Below are 24,120 nucleotides of genomic sequence, written 5' to 3'. Positions count from 1 at the left end.
ATTAAAATATGAACATGCTAAGAGGAATTATGAAGAGAAAACAAATAAAATCATAGCTAACATAACAGGAGAGATCAACTAGGATTTGATAAGCAAAGTATATTAAAAGTAACGCAGGAGACATTAGGAAGGAGGAGCTTTGGTCCAAGGAAACCATGGATCACGGAAGAAATACTAGAACTCATACAAAGATGTAACAAACACAGGAAAATATCCACACAGGAAGGTCAGGAGAACTATAGATACACAAAGAACCTAATTACAACCAAATGTCGGGAAGCAAAACAAGACTGGATGAATAAAATGGTAGAAGACATTGACAAGGACTTGACAAAGGGAAGAACAGACAAAGCATATAAGAAGATTAAGTTATTACAATACAACACCAAAATGAGGAGTATAATGATTAAAGACAAAGAAGGGAACCTACTGATGGAACCAGAGCAAATTGGTGAGTGTTGGAAGGAATATCTAGAAGAACTCTACTGTGGAGAAGAAACAATTGATGAGAACGATATTGAAACAGAAGACAAGGTGGAAGAGGATGCTAAAGGCTCAACAATTACAAGGAGTAAATTTGAGTTAGCATTAAGTCAATTAAGGAACAAGAAAGCAGCAGGACCAGGACCAGGACCAGCAATGTCCAGACGAAGCAACTCAAGAATATGGGAGGAGACATGAAAAATAGGCTTTATCAAGTGATACAAAAAATCTATGAAAGTGGTGAAATCCCAAATGACTTTAATAAAAGTAGAACAATCACTCTACCAAAAAAAGGAAATGCTAATGACTGTGCCAATTACAGGACTATAACCCTACTGTCCCATGTATCCAAAATCATCTTGAATGTAGTGAAGAACAGGATCAAGAAAAGGATTGAAAAGGTCATTGATCAAGATCAGTTTGGCTTCAGAACTGGATGTGGGACAAGGGAGGCGTTTCTAGCAATGAGAACAATTCTTGAAAGAATTGAAATGAATAGGAGAACATACATTGCTTTTGTTGATATACAAAAAGCCTTTGATAACATAAATTAGAAGTTGTTCAGAGTCATGAAAAACTTTGGCCTGGACTGGAGAGACAGAAGGCTTATCCTGCATCTGTACAAGACACAACGTACTGAGATAGATATTAATGGTACCATAAAGGAAGCAAGGATCAGGAGAGGTGTGAGGCAGGGTTGCTCTTTATCCCCGTACCTTTTCAACATGTTCATCGAGGAATCCATAACAAAAATGAAGCAGGAAGCAAAGGGTATCAAGATTAATGGACAACAGATTCACTGCATCAGATTCGCAGATGACATAGCATTATTAACTGACTCAGAGCAGGAGCTGTGTTTGTTTGTTTGTTATTTGGTTTTTAGGAGCATTAGCAACTAAGGCCATATTGCTCCGGGACATGCGGTGGTCATTCTCTGACCTTTCCGCATCCTCCGTATTTGGTGGTCACAGGCTCGAACCAGGAGCTGTGTAAGATGTTGGAAAGGCAATCATTAAGACTACAAGATTCACATCTAAAGATAAATGCACAAAAGACTAAAATACTTGTCATCACCAAGAATGATGAATAACCTCAAACAAACATCAAAATGGGGAACAACAAAGTAGATCAAGTGAAACAGTTTTGTTATTTGGGGAATGTCATTACTCAGGACAACTGGTGCGCTACAGAGATCAGAAAAAGAATCACCCTTGTCAAGCAAGCTTTCAGTAACAAGCAAAATATTCTAACCAGCAGACACATCGACAGAGAGACCAGCAAAAGGTTTGCCAAGTCATTCTTTTGGAGTGTGCTGCTGTATGGAAGTGAAACCTGGACATTACGCAATGGAAATGTAAGTCTGGCTTTGGAAATGTAAGTCTGGACGAGGATGTTGAGGATTAGTTGGACTGAGTGACAATCCAATGAATCTGTCTTGAACAAAATGCAAGAAAAGCGGCAGCTACTCACAACTGTGGAAAAAAGACAATCTAAATTTTTAGGACACACCCTAAGACATAACAAATTTTTAGTGAATATCTCAGAAGGAAAAATATTGGGAAAGAAAGGAAGGGGACAACAAGGAAGAAAATTCTGAGGAAAATGAAGTTTAGGGGATATGAAGAAATGAAACGTTCAGCAGAAGACAGGGATGTATAGTTGCAGCGACAAGGCGAAGCCTTTAGAGTTTGATGATGACGAACTAAAGAATTTATAGTTTCAAAAAATAGTTATACTGATACCAAATGGTAAGAAAAAACTTAAGAGTTTTTTCTTACCATTTGTAAGAAACTGGAAGTGAAGCAGTGGTTAGACAGGTGAAAGGATTTGAAAAAACTTAAGAGTTTTTTCTTACCATTTGGTATCAGTATAAGTATAGAGCTGTAGACATTAGAATTTTACTTTTAAGTATTAATTATTTTAATCATGAAACTTAATTATGGATTTGTCAAAGGTGGAAACTATATTTATTTGATATCCCATTCCCCCCACCATTAGTAAATAAATATATATATATATATATTTTTTTTTTTTTTTTTTGTATAGTTTAAGTACAATAGGTAAGATATATTTCATATAGGATAAGCTGGTAGCTAATTAACCCTATAATAGCCATAACTGGTCCACGAGGCTAAACCTAGTAAAGGATGATCATTAGTCAAAGTAAAAGTAAAAATAAAACAAATAATAAACATAATAATAATATATATCAAGTCAAAACTAAACCTTGTTTAGTTTACTTTACATAAGTTATTTATTTATTAATTTTCTATATTTTATATATATATATATATATATATATATATATATATATATGTATATATAGACAAAAAGGTAATTATTTGTGTATTTGGTAGGGGAGTTGAGCTATCAGGTGTAATAACCATGGAAGAATTGAGAGAACCTGTATGCTAAAAAACGAATTACCTGAAATAAAATGCAATTAAGATAAGCATAATTATTGTAAGTACCTAAAGCTGTGGGTTCTAGGACTTTAACTACTTTGTATGGGGGTCGGCAGCAAAAATCGTAGGAGCCACCGCAATAAGCCAGGTCTGTTTTTAGCATACAGGTTCTCTCAATTCTTCCATGATAGCTCAATTCCCTATCAAATACACAAATACACTGATAATTACCTTTTTCTTTATTTTTCATTTTGGTTACCAGTTTTTTCTATGTTTACCATAGTACACCGGATCCATAACCCTGTCTTATATATATTTTTATATATTTTAATTTCTCATTCCTGTTTACTAAGACTTTCAATAATTTCATTGCATCTTTATCAATGTTTATATATATATATATATATATATATATATATATATATATAACAATATTGTGTGGTTTGTAAAATAAATAAAGTGCCTGTGAAAATGGAAATGAAAAGTACACAAGGTACCTGAACTAAAAGAAGTTTAAGGGATAATCGAAACTGGAAGTGAAGCAGTGGTTAGACAGGTGAAAGGATTTGAAAATCCTAGTACAAAAATGAAGAAGCGTTCATATCATAAACGTATCACTTCGTATCATGATACGAATGCTCCATCTATCCTCAAGAATTTTACCATTCCCTATGCCATTTGCTTGTCCACACTTTTTCGATCAAATTTCACTGCTTTATATTTGAATTTTAATTTTCAATCACATTAATTTAATTACCTTTCACCCCTTCCGCACGTCACATTCATTTGTATTATATTTCAGACTACACTTTTGTAAATTTGTATTTATTTTGAAGTACGAACTACCTTGTCTATTAGTATTAGAATGAAGGCCGCATATTTGCTTCCTCCCCTTTTTTAATACTACAGACAAGTTTGGAAACGCAATGCCTGATATATGGTCAGTAGTCGTCCCCTGATGAATTTCCTGGCTATGTATCATATTTTCATTTACTATATTCAGATTGTGCATATTTGCCATCCTCTGATTTGACCTCTTGCTAAAATTGCCCTCCCGTATCTGAATACAGTGTCAACCCTTCCCTATCTCTTCCATCATGCAGTATGATTGATGACTTTTGAGGTTATGATGAACGTCGTGGCGAGATCCAATATTCCTTACATTTCGAGGGTACAGCTCTAAAACGGCGTTCGCAAGCCGGCCACTAGTTAGTACACTGGACCGAACATATTGGCAACTCTCTAGGAGGCTTCCGGATCGGCTAGTGTATAATCTTGCTACCTCTACTCTGCCAGATAGCGACTGGAGGGAGTCCGAGTAGTGTGTATGCGGGGAGCATTGTCAAGGCCACGTTAAGTCAAGGATCTGGGTATATTCTTACCACTTGTATGCCATATCCAAAAATTTCATTACTTCATACAGCATGTCCCACCCACTTTTTCTTACTATTGAATACATCATGGATTGTCAAACTAATAGAGCAAGCTTATCTGCGAAAAGATCTAAACCTCCCAAGCACTTTCTAATTCATTTCACAAATATACGTGGTCTCAATTCTAATCTCAACGATGTCCATTTCCACTTGCAGTCTGCCAAACCCCATGTACTTTTTCTGACAGAATCTCAGTTATCGGTTGATTGAACTACTGCTCATCTCAGATGCCCATATTATTCAGTGTATGATTCCTTTCCCCTCAAAGGTGGCACTTGTGCATATGTCTGTTCTGATATTTCCTGTCAGAGACTTGGCAATTTAGAATCTCCTCCCTTTGATCTTCTCTGGCTTAAAATCTCTCTACCTCATTGTGTAAAATTCATCTGTTGTCGCTACGTTCTCCCAACTCCACTAATCACTTGGAGCTCTTTGACTCTCTCTCTTTGCAACTTGACTTTCTCCAGTCCAACTTTACTAACAGTGAGGTAATTTTCCTTGGTGATTTTAATGTTCACAACTCCAGCTGGCTTCCGTTTTCTAGTCACACCGACCCAGCAGCTTGAGATGCTGAGGCTTTTGCAATTACTAATGACCTAGCACAGATTGTTCATTTACCTACAAGAATACCGGACAATCCTTATCACACAGCCAATACGCTTTATCTTTTTCTCACAAACAACCTTTCTAAGTACACGGTCGAAGTGAGAGGTCCTTTAGGCGCTTCAGCTCACAACTTGGTGATTGTCTCTTCTCCAATGGACCGTTTATCTCATGGCTATTCCCAACCTCGTGTTGTTTGGCATTACAAGAATGCAAAATGGGATGACCTGCGAGACTTCTTTTCTTCTTTTCCTTGGTCGGATTACTGTTTCAAAACTTCTGATGTCAACATTTGCTCAGATCGTGTCAGTGAAATTATTCTTGCAGGAATGGAAACCTTTATCCCACACTCCACTTTAAAATCTCATCCTTTATTTAAACCTTGGTTTTCCAATAAATGTGCTAAGGCTGTTCAAGAGTAGAATCATATCATAATTGGCTTGTTTCTAATTCTTGAGTGTCATTTTCTGCCTACACCAAAGCTCACAACAATTGTAAAGGAGTTATTAATCAGTCCAAACTAGAGTTTGAACAGGCTAAGAGTAGAAAACTTGCTTCTTGCATTAATGGTAGCCGAGCATTCTGATCTCTTGCCAAAGCTATTGGCCGCAACTTTTGCCCATCTCTGCTCCCACCTCTGTCCAAACCAGATGGTTCTGTTGTCACTTCAGCCAAGGATAAAGCTGACCTGCTAGCATCCCATTTTTCTTCCAGCTCATATATTAATGATCTTGGTGAAACACCTCCCACCATTCCCAACACGCTCCATTCAATGCCTCCTGTGGTCTTCTGTCAAAAGGATATCAGAAGGATTTTGATGAATCTTGATGCTAAGAAAGCTCCAGGTCCTGATGGTATTTCTCCACTTGTTCTCAAAACCTCTGCTCCTGAACTTACTCCTATTCCTTGCCGCCTTTTTTCACTTTTTTATTCCAAAGGTGTTTTTCCTTCTGCTTGGAAATTTGCTCATATCCAGCCAGTTCCTAAAAAGGGTGACAAATCCCTCCCATCCAATTATCATTGCAATTACTTCTACTCTTTCTAAAGTAATGGAGAAATCAATTAACCGCCAACTCTTCAACTACCTAGAAACCTTCTGTCTGATCAACGATCGCCAGTATGGATTCCGTCTGTGTCGATCCACTGGTGATATTCTGGCTTATGTTACCCATTTATGGACTAATTCAATGGAAAGGTTCAGTGTAGTAGTTGCTACACAAGTAGTTGCTCTTGACATCTCAAAGGCTTTTGATCGTGTTTGGCATAAAAGGTCTTCTAAACAAGCTTCCATCTTATGGTTTGCCAACTGTTTTTAGCAATTGGCTATGCAGTTTTCTCTCTGATCGCTCACTGAGGGTGATGATGGTAGATGAGACGGTAGATGGTAGATGAGACAGAGAGCCATCTACCATCCTCACTGAGGATGGTAGATGGCTCTCTGTCTTCTAACTTCTCCACTAATGCCAGTGTCCCCCAAGGTTCAGTTCTTTTCCCCACTCTTTTCCTCTTGCATATTAATGACCTTCTTCCATTGACTAGAAATCCTATCCATAGTTTTGCTGATGATAGCACATTGCATTCCACTTTCCAACTTCTCGAAAATCTGCTACCAATTCCTTAAATGCCGATCTTCGGGTAATTCTCCAGTGGGGCAAAGACAACTTAGTTGATTTCAACCCTTCTAAAACTCAGTCTTGTCTTATATCTCGTAAAAAGGATTCTTCTGCTCCTATGCTTATCTTTAGTGACACTCTGATTTCTAGGCAAAATGATATATCACTTTTGGGGATTACCCTGACTTCTAATCTCTCTCTCTCTCTCTCTCTTTCTCTCAGCACAAGCACATTGCAAATATTGCTTACTCTGCATCCAAAAAACTTGGTTTTCTCTTTCGCTCTCGGCGTTACTTTTCTTCCAAACAGCTGATCACTCTGTATAAATCACAAATCTGCCTGCCATGGAATATTGTTCCCATATCTGGGGTTGTGCCCCCAAAACCTCTCTCAGGCTTCTTGATTCCATTCAGAAGAGGGCAGTTAGGTTAATTAATGATTCATCTCTAACAGAGTCTCTCCACTCGCTTTCTCATAGACGTACTGTTTCTGCTGCATGCCTCTTCTACAGATACTTCCATGGGCACTGTTCTTCTGAATTGGCTTCTATAATTCCCGCTCTCTCTCTCTCTCTTTCAAAACGGTCCGAACACGTGTTGCCACCAGCCCACATCCAATTTCAAACCCACAGAACCAACTTTTCATCTTCCTCATTTATTCATTCAACTGCCGTTTTCTGGAACAACCTTCCTTCATACATATTTCCTGAAAATTACAATCTACAGAAGTTCAAGTCCAACGTCAACAAATATCTTCTTTCATTTTCTCAACCTCCAACCCAAGCACTGTACTAAGTACTATAGGTTCTAATACCTCTCGTGTTTGGGGTTCACATAAAAAAAAAAAAAAAAAAAAAAAAAATTTACTCATTTATTGCTGTATTTTTTTATTTTTATTTTTTGTGTAAAAATTTGTGTATATTTTTGTGTATATTTTTGTATATTCCTCAGTCCCAGTTCATTTTTGTACTAGGTTTTTCAAATTCTTTCACCTGTTTAACCACTACTTCACTTCCACTTTCGACTATCCCTTAAACTTCTCTTAGTTCAGGTACCTTGTGTACTTTTCATTTCCATTTTCACAGATACGTTTTTTATTTTATAAACCACACATTATTTATATTCTTTTGCTTTCTTTACTGCTGCACTGCATGTTTTGGAGCATTAGACATACAATACCTTTTGTTATTTTCCTTATCCTTGTTCTGCTTATTTTGCTTTTTTAAAGTTTTATACTACTACTAAACACACACACACACACACACACTTGTCTTTTTATACTCTAGATCAGCAATATTTTTAATGCTTTCTTTCACCTTCTTGATCTTTGAGTGGTTGTTTCAAAAAAATTCACACCAGGTGGAACATTGGTGTCTTTTGCGAGAGAGCTGAGCATTAAGCAGAATAGTACATTACAGAGAATCAATACAATACTATTATAAAAATATACTAAATATTAGGATTAATAAAACAGAGTAAAAAGTCATTTTTTTATACATAGACAGGTTAAGCATATAATCAATGTAGTGGTTATTTAATACGCATAGGTTTGTTTGTTTTAGGAACATCAGTGACTAAGGCCATATTGCTCTGTGTATATTATCTGTAAATTGCGTGTGTTCTGTTGTTGATTTTCTGTTTGCTGGAAGAAAAACCTAAGTTTTTGGGAGAGAAAACCATGCCACCCTTTCCTGAGACTGACTAAATCAGCCATGTTGTGAAAAAGGCCCATAAAAATTCTTCACATCACATCATTAACAGGAAATACCTGTAGGAAATGGAACAGAAGACTAGTAAGTATATGTTGAGTATGAGGATAGACATTGAGAATAAGTTTTATGACAAGAATCCAAGTGGGATATGGTGAAAGGTATTTGTTCAAGAAGAGATTATTATTATTATTATCATCATTAGCCATATGGTGCAAGGAAGCCTCAGGCTTATGCTGCACCAGCCAAAAAAATTTCCCGAGTTGCCCTGAGAGAGAGAGAGAGAGAGAGAGAGAGAAGTAGAAAGGAATCACCAAGAAAGAGAAGAATGATGATATCCAGCTCAGGACCCTGGGTGTGCCAAGTCCATACTCACCAGATGTGAGCCCCTGGGGTTATGGAGATCAGTACCAGAGTTTATGATATTGCTGTCTGGCACAAAGACGGACAATTCTGAAATGATGGCACTGTAATCAGAAGAGACAAAGAGAATGGAGATATACTGAAAAGGAGGAAGGTACATACTGTGTGTGTGTGTGTGTGTGTGTGTGTGTGTGTGTGTGTGTGTGTGTGTGTGTGTGTGTGTGTGTGTGTGTGTGTGTGTGTGTGTGTGTGTGTGTGCAGGAAATAGAATGAAAGGAAGCAAGACTGAATTGGAGAGGTTTTTCTGATTTAATTTGGGATAAAGCAAGAAGAAATAAAGTAGAACTATGTGAAGAAATGAAGAAAGACAGAAGTGAAATGAGTGAGTGATAACAGTAATAATCACCAATGAGTTGACCCCACCACCCAGTTTGTTCATCAATTAATTTTTTAATTAACTTTTTCAACTATCATCATTCTCTCTTTTTTTTTTTTTTTTTATGAAAACTCAAAACACGAAAGGTATCAAAACCTACAGTACTTAGTACCCTGCATGGGTTGAAGGAGAAGTAAGGGGGAAGGGGGATGCCGGAAACTTTGCTCTAGAGACTAAACATGAGTTTCACCACTTCAAGCCTCCAATAAGCAAAGTGGTGGTATTTCACCGGTTGATGAAAGTCATCTACCACCTACAAGATATGCTTGATTAGTTACACAATAACTGTCCTACAAATATAACTATACCATTACCATATATATACTCCTTGTCCATAAACCATCTGAATTTTTTAATTATCATTCTTTTTGAGCTGTTACTATTCACTACAACTATCATATATGTTTTGCAATAGCATTACCCTATTGCATCATCCATATCTAGCAAGCTCTCTTAGATGACGTCATATACCATACATGATTGCATCACCCTAGTGGCAGTATAAATACAAGTACATATGCCATGAGCCCAGTATTCTGTGCTATTGCAATGGCTGCACTTTCACAATTAATACCATATGGGAAAAGTGTTGATGCTGCATTGAATGCAGAGGGACATTCATGAAATGGCTAAAAGAATTAACTGTAGTTAGTCAAGAGTAGCTCATTTATTATGAAAATTATTGGAAACTGGCAGTCTAAACAGAAAGAAAGGACATGGAAATCCAAGAATATCTTCTGCAGTGCAGTGCAGGGCAGACTTCTGGTCCATCTGCCTCTGAAACAGAAGATCCTCATGAACAGATCTCAATACAGCAGAGGAGGAGGAGGAGGAGGATACAGGAGTAAATGAAAGTACTGCAAAATATGTAGATGCCTTTTCTCATTAGGGATTAGTAGCATGTTGCCCAAGAAAAAAGCCACTTTGGATGCAAAAAAAAATGAGACTAGCATCAAATTGGGCCAAAGAGCATGCTAGTTGCTCCAGAGGATCAGTGGAAATAAGTTATTTACTCTGATGAATCAAAATTCAAATTGCATGGTTTGCCAGCAGAACGTTACACAAAAAAAAAGGAAAGAATTTCATCTTGACTGTATCATCTTCACAGTGAAACAGTGTTTTAAGTGTTGCCAATTACATTTTTCAGTACAACTCTGCTCCATGTCATAGAGCCAAAATCCATAACATGGAGTACTACACATGGAGTAGCTTAAGAACTACTTCATAAAATTAGCAAAAAGGTTTCAAATTCCTGAAACATCGCACTCTTGCTTAAATAAATGTAGTTTATTTCACTGTCTTTACTCTCCACAGGTGCAAAAAATGGCTGAAGGATAAATCAATTCGCACAATAATATGACCTGTGAACAGTCCAAACTTCAGTCCAATTGAAAATTGTTGAAACAAAATGGATATTTCAGTAATGCAAAAGAAACCAAAAACGTTTAGAGAGCTGCAGGAGCATTAATTCATATTTGGTACCATAAGATTTCCCAGAAATACATTCAGAACCTTATCCAGCTGATACTATGAGAATGTGCTTTGGTTATATAGTGACCTGTGATCCTAACATGAGCAAAGTAATGAAAAAAATCACTGCTTTCATAGAATTTTTGTTATAATATAAACCATAAGTAACATGCTATTATTTTGGAAAAATAGTACTTATTTCATTGTATATTTACCTATAAGGCATAAAAGTAAATTTTTCTGCAATTAATAGTTTCATATATGAATTGTTATTACTTATTTATATTCTTTCAGCTAAAAAGTTACCTGCGAGCATAAGGACAAACAACCGAAAAACGAGGTTATGCAACTTCTTTTGAGCACCACCGTATATAGATATGTTTTGATATAGTCTAATGTTAGCATTAGCATTAGTAGAGGCATACGATGCAAGAAAGCAAGCTTATGCAGCATCAGCCAAAAAAACCACTGCTATTTCACCGCTCCATTTGTTCCAAATACCTGTCTAGCTCAGCCTTATATTTATTTAGGCTATCGACTTCCACAACAAGGGATGTAAGTCTGTTCCACCAACCAACTACCCACTGGCTAAAGGCGAACTTCCACAACAAGGGATGGAAGTCTCTTCCACCAACCAACTACCTGTTGGATAAAGGCAAACTTCCACACATCTATCCTATATCTGTCTTCCCTCAATTTGAATTTATGCCCTCTCAGGTGATTATTCTGAGCAAGAGGAAGAATCCCATCAGCATAGAGCATGCTCAAACCATTCAAGGCTTTATACACCTCAATCAGATCACCTCGCAGGTTCCTAGTCTCCAGACACTATAATTTGCAAAACTTAAGCCTTTCTTCGTAAGAGCAATCCTTTGTGCCATTCACTAATCTTTTTTGTCCTTCTCTGTACTCGTTCCAACAGCTCTACGTCCTTCTTAAAATGAGGCCTCCAGACCTGTATACAATACTCAAGGTATGGCCTGACCATTGCCTTATACAAGGGATAATCACCTTCTTTTCCCTGCTAGAAAAATTTCTGTATATCATTGACAAGACACCATGAGCTACCCTTGCAGCTCATCTGCACTGCTCAGAAAACTTCATATGTGCCTGCAAAATTATCCCCAGGTCCTTTTCGTTCTCTACCACTGTCAGTGTAGTACCACATAGTTGATACATTACTCTGGGGTTACTGCCTCTCCATATGTAGTACTTTACGTTTGTCAATGTTAAACTTCATTTGCCAGCTCTCAGCCCATCTGCTCAACTTTTCTAGATCCTGTTGCAGCAGTGTAGTCATTAACAACCCTGCCAACCTTTGTATCGTCTGCAAACTTGTACATTAAGCCTGATATACCATCATCAATATCATTTATAAATACAGAAAACAACAACGGACCCAACACGGAACCCTGAGGGACTCCACTAATAACATTAGTCCACGATGAGCAGTGTCCATTGATTACTACTCTGTTTTCTCCCACTCAACCATCCCTTTATCCATAGCAGCAATTTGCCTCCAATGCCACACTGCTCCAATTTGTTTAGCAATCTTCCATGTGCAACAGTATCAAATGCCTTTCTAAGATCGAAATATATGATATCAAAGTTATTCCCTGCATCCAGTTGCTTTGTGACCATATCATAGTATCCAATCAAATTGGTCAGGCAAGACTTTCCCTTAACAAAACAATGCTGTGTCCGAGCTATAACTGAAGTCTTGTCTAGATGATCCTGCAGTGCTTCTTCAACCAGTGCCATCATTAATTTTCCTGGAACAGAAGTTAAACTAACATGTCTATAATTATTTGTGTCACCCTTTGATCCTCCTTTGTGAATTGGGGTCACATTTGCATATCTCCAGTCCATAGGTACTTCCCCCTGAGTCCAAAGAAGCTCTCATAATTATGGCTAAAGGTTTGCTTACTTCCTTTGCTGCCTCCTTTAATATAACTGGATAGATCTCATCCACCCAAGGTGCCTTTTTTATGTTTATCTTCAACAATTTCTCCTCCACTTTCCTCTCAGTTAATACAAAATCAAATTATAAATTATGTTACCTATAGTTTATACCTAACTTCTTACATCACCATATTTACTTCAGTATTTCTTAAAAGAAACAATTTTACATAATAAGTCGAACATAAAATGAACTCTATCTGACTTCCCATGAATAGTACCAACAGTCTGACAATAAAAACATTATTTGTGTATTTAAACAAAGTTGAAAATAAAAACATTAACACCAAGGATGGTTCAAGGGTCTATCATCCTTATATGAGAGAAAAGAAAATATTGGGTGCACAGAGAAGTAAGTTTGCTGATCCATAAGTGGAAAAGAATTTGTATAGATTGTGGAGGCCTCAAACATAATAAACTAATCAGATGGTAAATTTAAAAATGGGATTTTTCAGAGTTTCTTGCAACACCTTGTGTGTCAAAAACAAATCATGATCACTAAAGATTTACCATAAAATTTACAATACACAGTATTCATTTTATTTCTTAAAAAAAGTAACTTTTAAAAACAAATAGACTTAAGCGAATAAAAAATTTCTCTGCTAGGTTCACATTGAAGTTTAAATGAAAAAGCTCAATATATGATATAATTTACTTAATTTGCAATTATAAATGTTATAAAACTAAAAATACACGTGTATTTTATAAATACTGTATTTTACTCAAAGAAGTAACTACCATTAAGGGTAAGGAAGGGTTTTTGCTTTCATAAAGGTGACTACGGTGGTCTGAGACAGTATTTAAATTCTATATGGTGGCACCAACTGATGATGTTACCAACAGCAAATTCCAAATGGGAAGCATTCAAAGTTTTAATCTTGGAAGCTACTAGGTTTTTCATACCAACAAAGAAATATTGTACAAGATTTAGGCCTAAATGGATGTCAGATGAACTAATTAGACAGATCACAGTGAAGAAAAATGCATGGGATACATATAAATTAACATGTGAATTAACCTGAAGCCTATGATAGATATAAGCTGGTCTGTAACCAAGTTACAAAGGAGGTTAGGCAGGCAAAGGCAGATTACGAGAAATCTTTAGCAAAGGATGCAAAGAAAAACAGCAAAGAGTTCTTTATTTATGTAAACTATAGAAGGAAGGGGATGAATCTGATTGGTCCACTTGATATCGATGGTTCAACTGTTGATGATCCTGCTCAGGTAGCTAACAAACTAAATGAGTATTTTGCATCGCCATTCACACATGAGGAGTTATTCAGGGAGGGGAGTGCCAGAGGTGTATTCAACTCTGGCAGTAAGCTAGATAATCTTGTAATAACTCAGAGTAAAGTGGAGGAGAAATTGTTGAAGATAAACAAAAGAAAGGCACCTGGGGTGGATGGAATCTATCCAGTTATATTAAAGGAGGTGGCAAAGGAAGTAAGCAAACCCTTAGCCATAATTATGAGAGCTTCCCTGTACTCAGGGGAGGTAGCCATTAACTGGAGATGTGCAAATGTCACCCCAATCCACAAAGGAGGATCAAAGGAAGACACAGGTAATCACAGACCTGTTAGTTTAACTTCTGTTCCAGGGAAATTAATGGAGGCACTGGTTAAAGAAGCATTGCAGGATCATCTACACAAGACTTCAGTTATAGCTCGGACACAGCATGGGTTTATTAAGGGGAAGTCTTGCCTGACTAATTTGATTGAATACTATGATGTAGTCACAAAGAAACTGGATGCAAAGAATAACTTTGGTATCATATATTTGGATCTTAGAAAAGACTGATACTGTTGCACATGAAAGAGTGTTGCACAAATTGGAGCAGTGTGGCATTGGAGGTAAATTACTGCTATGGATAAAGGGATGGTTGAGTGGGAGAAGAGAGAGAATGGTAATCAATGGACACTGCTCTTCATGGACTAATGTTATTAGTGGAGTCCCTCAGGGTTCAGCGTTGGGTCCATTGTTGTTTTCTGTATTTATAAATGATATTGATGATGGTATATCAAACTTAATGTCCAAGTTTGCAGACGATACGAAGGTTTGCAGGGTTGTTAATGGCACTAATGACACAACAGGATCTAGAAAAGTTGAGCAGATGGGCTGAGAAGTGGCAAATGAAGTTTAACATTGACAAATGTAAAGTTCTACATATGGGAAGCAGTAATCCCAGAGTAACGTATGAACTCTGTGGTACCACACTGACAGTGGCAGAGAATGAAAAGAACCTGGGGTAATTGTGCAGGTAGACATGAAGTTTTCTGAGCAGTGCAGACAGGCTGGAAGAGTAGCTCGTGGTGTCTTGTCAATGATATACAGGAATTTTTCTAGCAGGGATAAGGAGGTGATATCCCCTTGCATAAGGGGAAAAACTGTATACAGGTTTTGAGGCCTCATTTTAAGAAGGATGTAGAGCTGTTGGAATGAGTACAGAGAAGGGCAACAAGATTAGTGAATGGAACAAAGGGTTGCTCTTACGAAGAAAGGCTTAAGTTTTGCAAATTACAGTGTTTGGAGACTAGGTAGCTGTGAGGTGATCTGACTGAAGTGTATAAAGCCTTGAATGGTTTGAGCATGTTCAATGCTGATGGATTCTTCCTCTTGGTCAGAATAATCGCCTGAGAGGGCATAAATTCAAATTGAGGAAAGATGGTTGTAGGATAGATGTGCAGAAGTTTGCCTTTAGCCAGCGGGTGGTTGATTGCTGGAACAAACTTCCATCTGTCGTTATAGAAGTTGATAGCTTAAATAGATTCAAGGCAGAACTTGACAAACATTTGGAGTGAGTGGATGGGTGAAATAAGGGGTTTTTTTTTTTTTTTTTGGCTGATGCTATCTATATAAGCTTGCTTTCTTGCATCATGTGCCTTTGCTAATGCTAATATTTTATTAATACATCCAAAAGAAATTACAATCCTTAAAAATGCTTGTTTTCAAGATACAGAAACATTAAAATGCATTATAATTAAAAAAAATTCATAAAATTATATGTAGCTAATTTAAAATTACACTGGCAAAAAAAAAAAAAAAAAAAAAACTTACATATTTGGCATCATCACATGAATTATTATGGCCATATTATGACCATAATAATTCATAATAATAAAAGCTTTAATTTTAAAAGAACAAGCAAACAAATTTGGTAATATCATATTTAAAGAAATATGATATTACCAACCATTTGTTTGCTTGTTCTATTAAAAATTAAGCTTTACTTATTATGAATTATTAAGGTAATAATATGGCATAATTATTCTGTGACTGAAAAAAAAAAGGAAAAATCTGTAACTGTAATCTGTGCTACTAGTTAAAAATGTAACCAGTAATTACCTATCATTTAGTCATCATAAATGTTCACAGATGTAAATGTAAGTAAAATTGTTTAACCAATATGTATCTCTAAAATCGGACTCCTCCCAAATCCACAAGTTGCCAGATTTTAAAGTGTTTACTGTATATTTAAAAACATAAAATATAACCCCATAAAATACTAAAAAACGGTGATCATTTACATAACCTATTCGCATCTTTAAAATGGTTCTAAGCTCTCTATAGAAAGTGTATTTATTATTATTTTTTTTTAAAATCCAACTGTATGACAATAAATCAAAAAAAAAAAAAAGAAGTTACCTTGCTGTACTGTAACTTTAATGCTACAGGGTGGACCTATAAAAATTAGAATTTTTATATTAGGATAATACTGTTTAGATGAAAATCTGAAACAAAAAGTACTTATACATTATTTTTTGATTTCTTAACTTTCTATTATTATCATGCTGACTTACCTACTGTATCTTTATTTAGTGAAATAACTCTTCTCTGTGTTTCATCTTGAAACAAATCAAATAAAAACTACTTTTAGACGCATAATAACTAAAAACATATTTACAAAATTACTGATACATTTATATCAATATCCAAGAATTTATGAAACAAAAAATCTGCACTTTTGTCTAACTTCATCCCATTAGAAATGGGATTTAGAGAAGTAATTAATCCTTTTCTTTTGCTTCCAGTCTAAATGTTTTTTAATGCAGTGCTTTATAGTAGCAATAGAACTGTAATTGTTAAGAAAATTTTAAAAATATCCAAAATACATACTTTGTAATCTCATCAATACAATATCACAGGTTTATACTAAATTTAATTGTAATTGTTCAATTTGTTCTATTAAAATTCAGATTGGTGAATCTGGCTGTGTTTGTTTTCTCATAGCAATGACAATCAAACAGAAAATTAATTCAAGTTGTATAGCAATGGCATACAATTTAAATTAATGCCATATAAAAATTTTAAGCAATTTCTCCTTATAATGTAGATTAATTTGAAATATTAACTATCTCAAAATGCATTGCCATCATTCATTAAATTACATTCAGAAACACAGTTCTCAGTGCAGAAGTTAGAATTAGCATTAGCAGAGGCATTTGATCCAAGAAAGCAAGCTTATGCAGCATCAGCCAAAAAAAAAAAAAAAAAACCACTTCCACTTCACCCCTCTGTTCATTTGAAATACCGAAATACCTGTCTAGCTGAGAATTAAACTTAATTAGGCTATCAACTTCCACAACTTCCACGACAAGGGATGGAAGTCTGTTCCACCAACCAACCACCCGCTGGCTAAAGGCAAATTTCCGCACTTCTATCCTATATCTGTCTTCCCTCAATTTGAATTTATGCCCTCTCAGGTGATTATGCTGAGCAAGAGGAAGAATCCCATCAGCACTGAGCATGCTCAAACCATTCAAGGCTTTATACACCTCTATCAGATCACCTCGCTGGTGCCTAGTCTCCAGACACTAATTTGCAAAATTTAGATCTTTCTTCGTAAGACCACGCCTTTGTTCACTTCACTAATCTTGTTGCCCTTCTCTGTACTCGTTCCAGCAGCTCTACATCCTTCTTGAAATGAGTCCTTCAGACCTGTATACAGTACTCTAGGTGTGGCCTGACCATTGCCTTATACAAGGGAATAATCACCTCCTTATCACTGCTAGAAAAATTCCTATATATCATTGACAATACACCATGAGCTACTCTTGCAGCCCGTCTGCACTACTCAGAGAACTTCATATCTGCCTGCACAACCACCCCCAGGTCCCTTTCATTCTCTACCACTGTAAGTGTATTACCACAGAGTTGATACTGTTGCTCTGGGGTTGCTGTTTCCCATATGTAGTACTTTACATTTGTCAATGTTAAACTTCATTTGCCACCTCGAAGCCCATCTGCTCAACCTTTCCAGATCCTGTTGCAGCAACATAGTGTCAGTAGTGTCCTTGACAACCCTGCCATCCTTCGTATCGTCTGCAAACTTGGACATTAAGCCTGATATACCATCATCAATATCATTTATATATACAGAAAACAATAATGGACCCAACACTGAACCCTGAGGGACTCCACTAATAACATTAGTTCACGATGAGCAGTGTCCATTGATTACCACTCTCTGTCTTCTCCCCCCTCAACCATCCCTTTATCCAGAGCAGCAATTTGCCTCCAATGCCACACTGCTACAATTTGTGCAGCAGTCTTCCATGAGCAACAGTATCAAAAGTCTTTCTAAGATCCAAGTATATAATATCAAAGTTATTCCCTGCATCTAGTTCTTTTATGACTGCATCATAGTATCCAATCAAATTGGTCAAGCAAGACTTCCCCTTAAAAAAACAATGCTGTGTCCGAGCTATAACTGAAGTCTTCTTTGGATGATCCTGCAGTGCTTCTTTAACCAGTGCCTCCATTAATTTCCTGGAACAGAAGTTAAACTCACAGGTCTATAATTACTTGTGTCAGCCTTTGATCCACCTTTGTGAATTGGGGTCACATTTGCACATCTCCAGTCTGTGGGTATCTCCCCTGAGTCAAAGGAAGCTCTCATAATTATGGCTAAGGTTTTGCTTACTTCCTTTGCTGCCTCCTTTAATATAACTGGATAGATCCCATCCACCCCAGGTGCCTTTCTTGTGTTTATCTTCAACAATTTCTCCTCCACTTTACTCTCAGTTATTACAAGATTCTCTAGCTTACTGCCAGAGTTGAATACACCTCTGGCATTCCCCTCGCTGAATAACTCCTCATGTGTGAATGTCAATGCAGAATGTTCATTTAGTTTGTTAGCTACCTGAGCAGGATCATCAACAGTTGACTCATCGATATCAAGTGGACCAATCTGATTCACCCCCTTCCTTCTAGAGTTTACATAAGTAAAGAACTCTTTGCTGTTTTTCTTTACATCCCTTGCTAAAGATTTCTCGTAATCTGCTTCGCCTGCTTAACCTCCTTTGTAACTTGGCTACAGATCAACTTGTATCTATTATAGGCTTCTGCGTCATGTGTTAATTTGTATGTATCCCATGCATTTTTCTTCTCTGCCATATGTCGCATTAGTTCATCTGACATCCATTTAGGCCTAAACCTTGAACAATATTTCTTAGTTGGTATGTAAAGCCTAGTAGCTTCCAAGATAAGTTCTTTGAATGCTTCCCATTTTGAATTTGCTGTTGGTAACATCATCAGTTTGTCCCACTGTATAGAATTTAAATACTGTCTCAGTCCATCGCAGTCGCCTTTACGAAAGCAATAACCCTTCCCTTTACCTCTAATGGTAGATACTTCTTTGAGTAAATCCCACTTCAGCACACTGTGATCACTGCCACCTAGTGGTTCCTCTATCTGCAGATTCTTAATGCATGAAGAATCACTACTGATAATCAAATCAAGAGTATTACATTACTTCCTCTAGTTGCCTCCTGAACATGCTGATGTAGAAAACAATCATCCAATAAATCCACAAAAACCTTGCTAGTGTGTGAGTGACCAGCCCCCAAATTCCAGTCAATATCTGGGAAATTAAAATCCCCCATTATAAGACTCTCTGATTTACTGGCCCACTATATTTCCCTGTACAGTTTCTTATTATAGTCATCAGAGTCATTAGGCCTATAGCACACTCCTACTCTCGATTTTGATCTCCCAATGCTTATGTCACACCAAACTGACTCGACATTGCCCTGTCCAGATATGTTGACTGGCTTCACTTCCTTGGATTTTATGTGTTTCTTAACTAATAGCACCCTCCTCCTCCCTTCCTATCCTGTCTATCCTTTCTGTAGATGTTGTACTCCCCATATTCCAGTTCTGCATTCCTTATATCTGTGTGACACCACGTCTCTGATATCCCAACAATATCTGCCTTTGATGTTTTGAGCAATACCTCAAATTCATCAAATTTATTTAGTAAACTCCTAGCATTGGTGTACACACAAGTATACATGCACCTGTTTCTATTCTTAGCTACCCTAACACAACCCATGTGTTTACTTGTACCGCAATGACTCCCAGCAGTCTCTGAAATATCCTGCATCTTGTTTTTCAGGCTTCTGCTTATTCCAATAGAAGCAGTGCAAGAATCTCTTTCACCTCTGCCAGTGGCTATTGTTAATCTATTAGTCTTTGTCTCCCCCCAAGCTAGCAGTTTTCCGACCCACCTAACACTACCTCGATAGCATCAGCAAATATTCTTGCACCCTTTCTATTTAAGTGTATCCCATCCCTGTAGAAGCAGTCTCTCCTGTTAACAAGTGCAGTCCAGGCTGAAAAAAATTCTACCCCTTGAGCCTTGCACAATCTTTCCAGTGCCGAATTGATCGACAAGGCTCTCATCATATACTCCCTCCTATCGTGTCTGGGCAGAATTGCAGACACTTTCAAATTCAACCCTAATTCACTGCTTTTTTTCAACAATGATCTGTACTTGTTAAGTAATTCTGCCAGTCTCCTACTCTTGATATCATTAGTGCCAACGTGTACAACTATATCACCTTTTGTGCTCTTCAAAGATGATATCCGCTCTACAACGTCATCAACCTTTGCCCCTGGCAGACATACCCTGGTCCTGTTCACCTATCCTTTTTACAAAGCATGTTCCCCATTTCCCTGACAATAGTCACCAACAACTACAAGAAGTGAATGAGAAGGCTATGCTAATGCATCTGTAAATACTGGAACATTTTTTCAATGATCATTATATGGGGCTAAGAAGTAAAAAAAAAAAAAAAAAAAAAAAAAAAAAAAAAGTTGGGTGAACAGTATAATGAAGGGCAAAAAAAAAAAAAAAAACTAATTCTGCCACCTCATCAGCAGACTGTGTCTGGTAATGAAGTTCCTAGCATAATTAGAGCATAAAAAAATTCGTTTTTTGAGCGGCACAATGAACGTAAATGCTTAATGCTTATGTACAGTGGAGCATCATTTCATTCCTAATAAAAAGAATCACTTCCCTCAAGAGAATAACTACATTTCTCATGTTGTTTCTATATCACTTATTTTTAAACATGGCATTGGTCATCATGATATCCCAGAAAACTATATTCCTGATCACCGTTTTAAAGCTCTCACTATTACTCTAGTTGCAGTAACCATATCATTTCCTAATGATAGGAAAAATCATTAGGTACCTGAAAAATAAAAGTAATATATTAACAGTAGTACTTAATGCTATAGATCCAATGATTTTAACTTCATCAAAGGTCAGCAGCCAAAAACAAAGGAAATATAGCAAGAAGTAAGGCTCTGATATGAAATATACATAGCACGTCATTAAAATAATGAAACCAAGTTGACGAAGTGCGTGCGGAAGCCAAATCAAATGTTGCGGTAAGTAAGAAGTTGACATATATTTCATAGCTAACCCAACAGAGACTAAAGAAAAAAAATAAAAAAACATACACATTCACTACAACCTATTATGTATAATACATTATACAGTAGAACTTGGTTATAACGAGCACAGAAATAACGAGACCACGGCTGTAATGAGCAAAAAAAGTAATAATGTTTTTAATTTACGCATATTCCGATACAATTACTCACTGTTATAACGAGCATACTACATGGATATACCGAACAAATTTTGGTAACTATGCTATGCAAGCATTCTTAATGCTTGGGTAGTTGAAAATACCCAATTCTTGGAATAGACAAAAATGAAAAGGGTGACTTAGCTTTATGACCACCTGCATTGGATTAGCAGCCAGTTTATGACCTTGTCTGTCTGGGGATGGGGCTATACAACAGTGCATTAGCATTCCGCTTGTCACATTACCCTATTTACAGATTGTCTTGTATTCACCGAACCATAAATTTATTTCGGGACTTCTAAGAACAGATCACTTTATTATTTTAAAGTAAAATCAGTTAGAAACAAACCCTTCCTTCAGAACCGTGAACAAAAGAAAGTCTCTCTTGATTGGCAAAATAGTCGAAATTATTTGTGAGTTAGAGCGGGGTGCAAAAAATGTTGAAGTGTGTAAAAGGTTTTCTTTGTTCTCTTCAAGTGTGTCGACATTGCAGAAGAATAAAGATGTTTACATATCGGCACTGGAAAAGAACATAACCGGGAAAAAAAAAAAAAAATTAAAACATGCTTGTTGTTTGTTTTGTTTCTTATTTGGTTTTTAGGAGCATTAGCAACTAAGGCCATATTGTTCCAGGGATATGCGGTGGTCATTCCCTGACCTTTCTGCATCCTCCGTATTTGGTGGTCACGGGCTCGAACCTCGGTCTAATCAAGAAGCGTGTACTACGAACTGCTACTCCTGCCCACCTGGCTACGGAGGCGCCTTTAGAAAATGCAAGGTTACAAATGTTGATGAAGCACTGCTTCAATGGTTCACCACACAAAGAAGCACTGTATTTTCAATAGACAGTCCAATCTTGAAGGCTCAAGTGGAAAAATTTGCTGAACAATTTGGACACAACGATTTTGTGTGTAACAATGGTTGGCTGGATTGATATAAAAACCAACATAACATCGTTTATGCAAAAATTAGTGGAGAATCTCGATCTGCAGATCCAATAATGGCAAATGAATGGATTGACCATGTTTGGGCAGAAATCAGGAAAGATTCCAATGACGAAGACATCTACAACAGTTGTACTACTACAACAGGATCTAGAAAATTTGGGCAGATGGCTGAGAAATGGCAACTGAAGTTTAACATTGACAAATGCAAAGGTACTGCATATAGGTAGAAGTAACCCCATAGCAACGTACCAACTGTGATGTACTACACTTAGGGTGATAGAATATGAAAAAAGACCTGGGAGTAATTGTGCAGTCAGATATGAAATTTTCTGAGCAATGCAAGACAGGCTGCCAGAGCAGGTCATGGGGTATTGTCAATGATATACAGGAATTTTGCTAGCAGGGAAGAGGAGGTGGTTGTCCATTTGTATAAAGCAATGGTCAGGTCTTGAATACAGGTCTGGAGGCATCATTTTAGGAAGGATGTAGAGTTGCTTCAGTGTGTACAGAAGAAGGGCAACAAAGGGGTTCTCAGTATAAGGCCTTGAATGGGTTGAGCACGCTGAATTCTGATGGGATTCTTCAGCTTGCTCAGATTATAAACCTGCAGGGGCATATATTCAAATTGAGGAAAGACAGTTGTAGAATAGATGTGCAGAAATTTGCCTTTAGCCAACGGGTGGTTAATTGCTGGAACAAACTTCCATCCATTGTGGAAATTGATACCTTAAATAAATTTAAGGAGGAATTAGTCAAACTTTTAGAGGGAATGGTTGTGTGAAATTGTTTTTTTTTTTTTTTTTTTTGGCTGATGCTACATAAGCTCATATGCTTGCTTTGTTGCATCACATGCCTCTACTACTACTACTAGAACACTGATGAAACAGGACTGTTTTATAATTTGACACCTGATAATACAAAGGGGAAATTCAAAGGGGAAAAAAAAATGTATTAGTGGAAAAAAGCAAAGCCTCTCTTGACAATGCTCATATGCACAAATATGGAACTGATAAGAAAAAAAAAACTGTTTGTTATCGGAAAATTGTTAAAACCTTGGCGTTTCAAAAACATAAGGAAACTTCCTGTGAATACACTGCCAACAAAAAAAGCTCGGATGACTTCGGATATTTTTCGGTAATTGATTGGAATAAGGAGCTATTCAAAAAGAAGAAAAATATTTTGTTGTTAGTTGATAACTGTCCTGCACATCCCCAGATTCAAAATTTGTCCAACGTTAAGCTAGTGTTTCTGCCTCCCAATGTGACACCAATTTTACAACCAATGGACAAAGGTGTAATCATCAAGAAAAAGGATTTTATAAAATATTTCTAGTTCTACATCAGATCAGTCAAAGAGAACAGAAACTTACCGAGTCTATATCGTTATTCGATGCTATAAATTTATTGAATGATGCAAGGAACAATTACTTTGACAACCATATTGAATTGCTTCAAGAAATCGAAATTAAATTCAAATGAAATTTCAATTGTAGATGAAGAAGATGGAAACGAAGAAAACAACTTACTATTATCCAAATGGTTGCTATGTAACAACACTGTAGGTTTTGATACAGATAACATTGATGAATTTGTGTGAGTTGATGACAACTTATTAACTAGTGGTCTTCCTACAGAGAGTGACATTGTAGATGCTGTGCTCAACAAAGACAATGGTAAAGATGATGACTGTGATGATCATATGATGACAATTGAAACTGAATCAAAATCAGTGCGGACAATCTCACAAGCTCAAGGTGCAATGGATACATTAGTCATTTTGTTTTGAAGGAACTAAGGCAAGCAATGAGACTTTTAACGCGTTGAG

At 36.8% G+C, this 24,120-nt stretch overlaps 1 protein-coding gene across 3 annotated transcripts in view; it reads right to left on the bottom strand.

Annotated features, from left to right (window-relative positions):
• LOC150077535 (uncharacterized) overlaps positions 1 to 24,120 on the bottom strand; it is a 441,090-nt gene that overhangs the window by 112,379 nt on the left and 304,591 nt on the right. For all 3 annotated transcript variants that reach the window (XM_090386301.1, XM_090386302.1, XM_090386303.1), the window contains exons 11-12: positions 16,271 to 16,315; positions 16,116 to 16,151 (exon numbers count right to left, since the gene is read on the bottom strand). In XM_090386301.1, the coding sequence (XP_090242427.1) occupies positions 16,116 to 16,151; positions 16,271 to 16,315 (81 nt within the window). The remainder of the gene's footprint in view (positions 1 to 16,115; positions 16,152 to 16,270; positions 16,316 to 24,120) is intronic.

Source organism: Mastigoproctus giganteus, chromosome 12 (genome assembly GCF_048544385.1).
Source record: "Mastigoproctus giganteus isolate SK-2022 chromosome 12, ASM4854438v1, whole genome shotgun sequence".
In the NCBI taxonomy this organism is placed as follows: domain Eukaryota; kingdom Metazoa; phylum Arthropoda; class Arachnida; order Uropygi; family Thelyphonidae; genus Mastigoproctus; species Mastigoproctus giganteus.
This window is presented reverse-complemented; position numbering and strand designations above follow the sequence as displayed.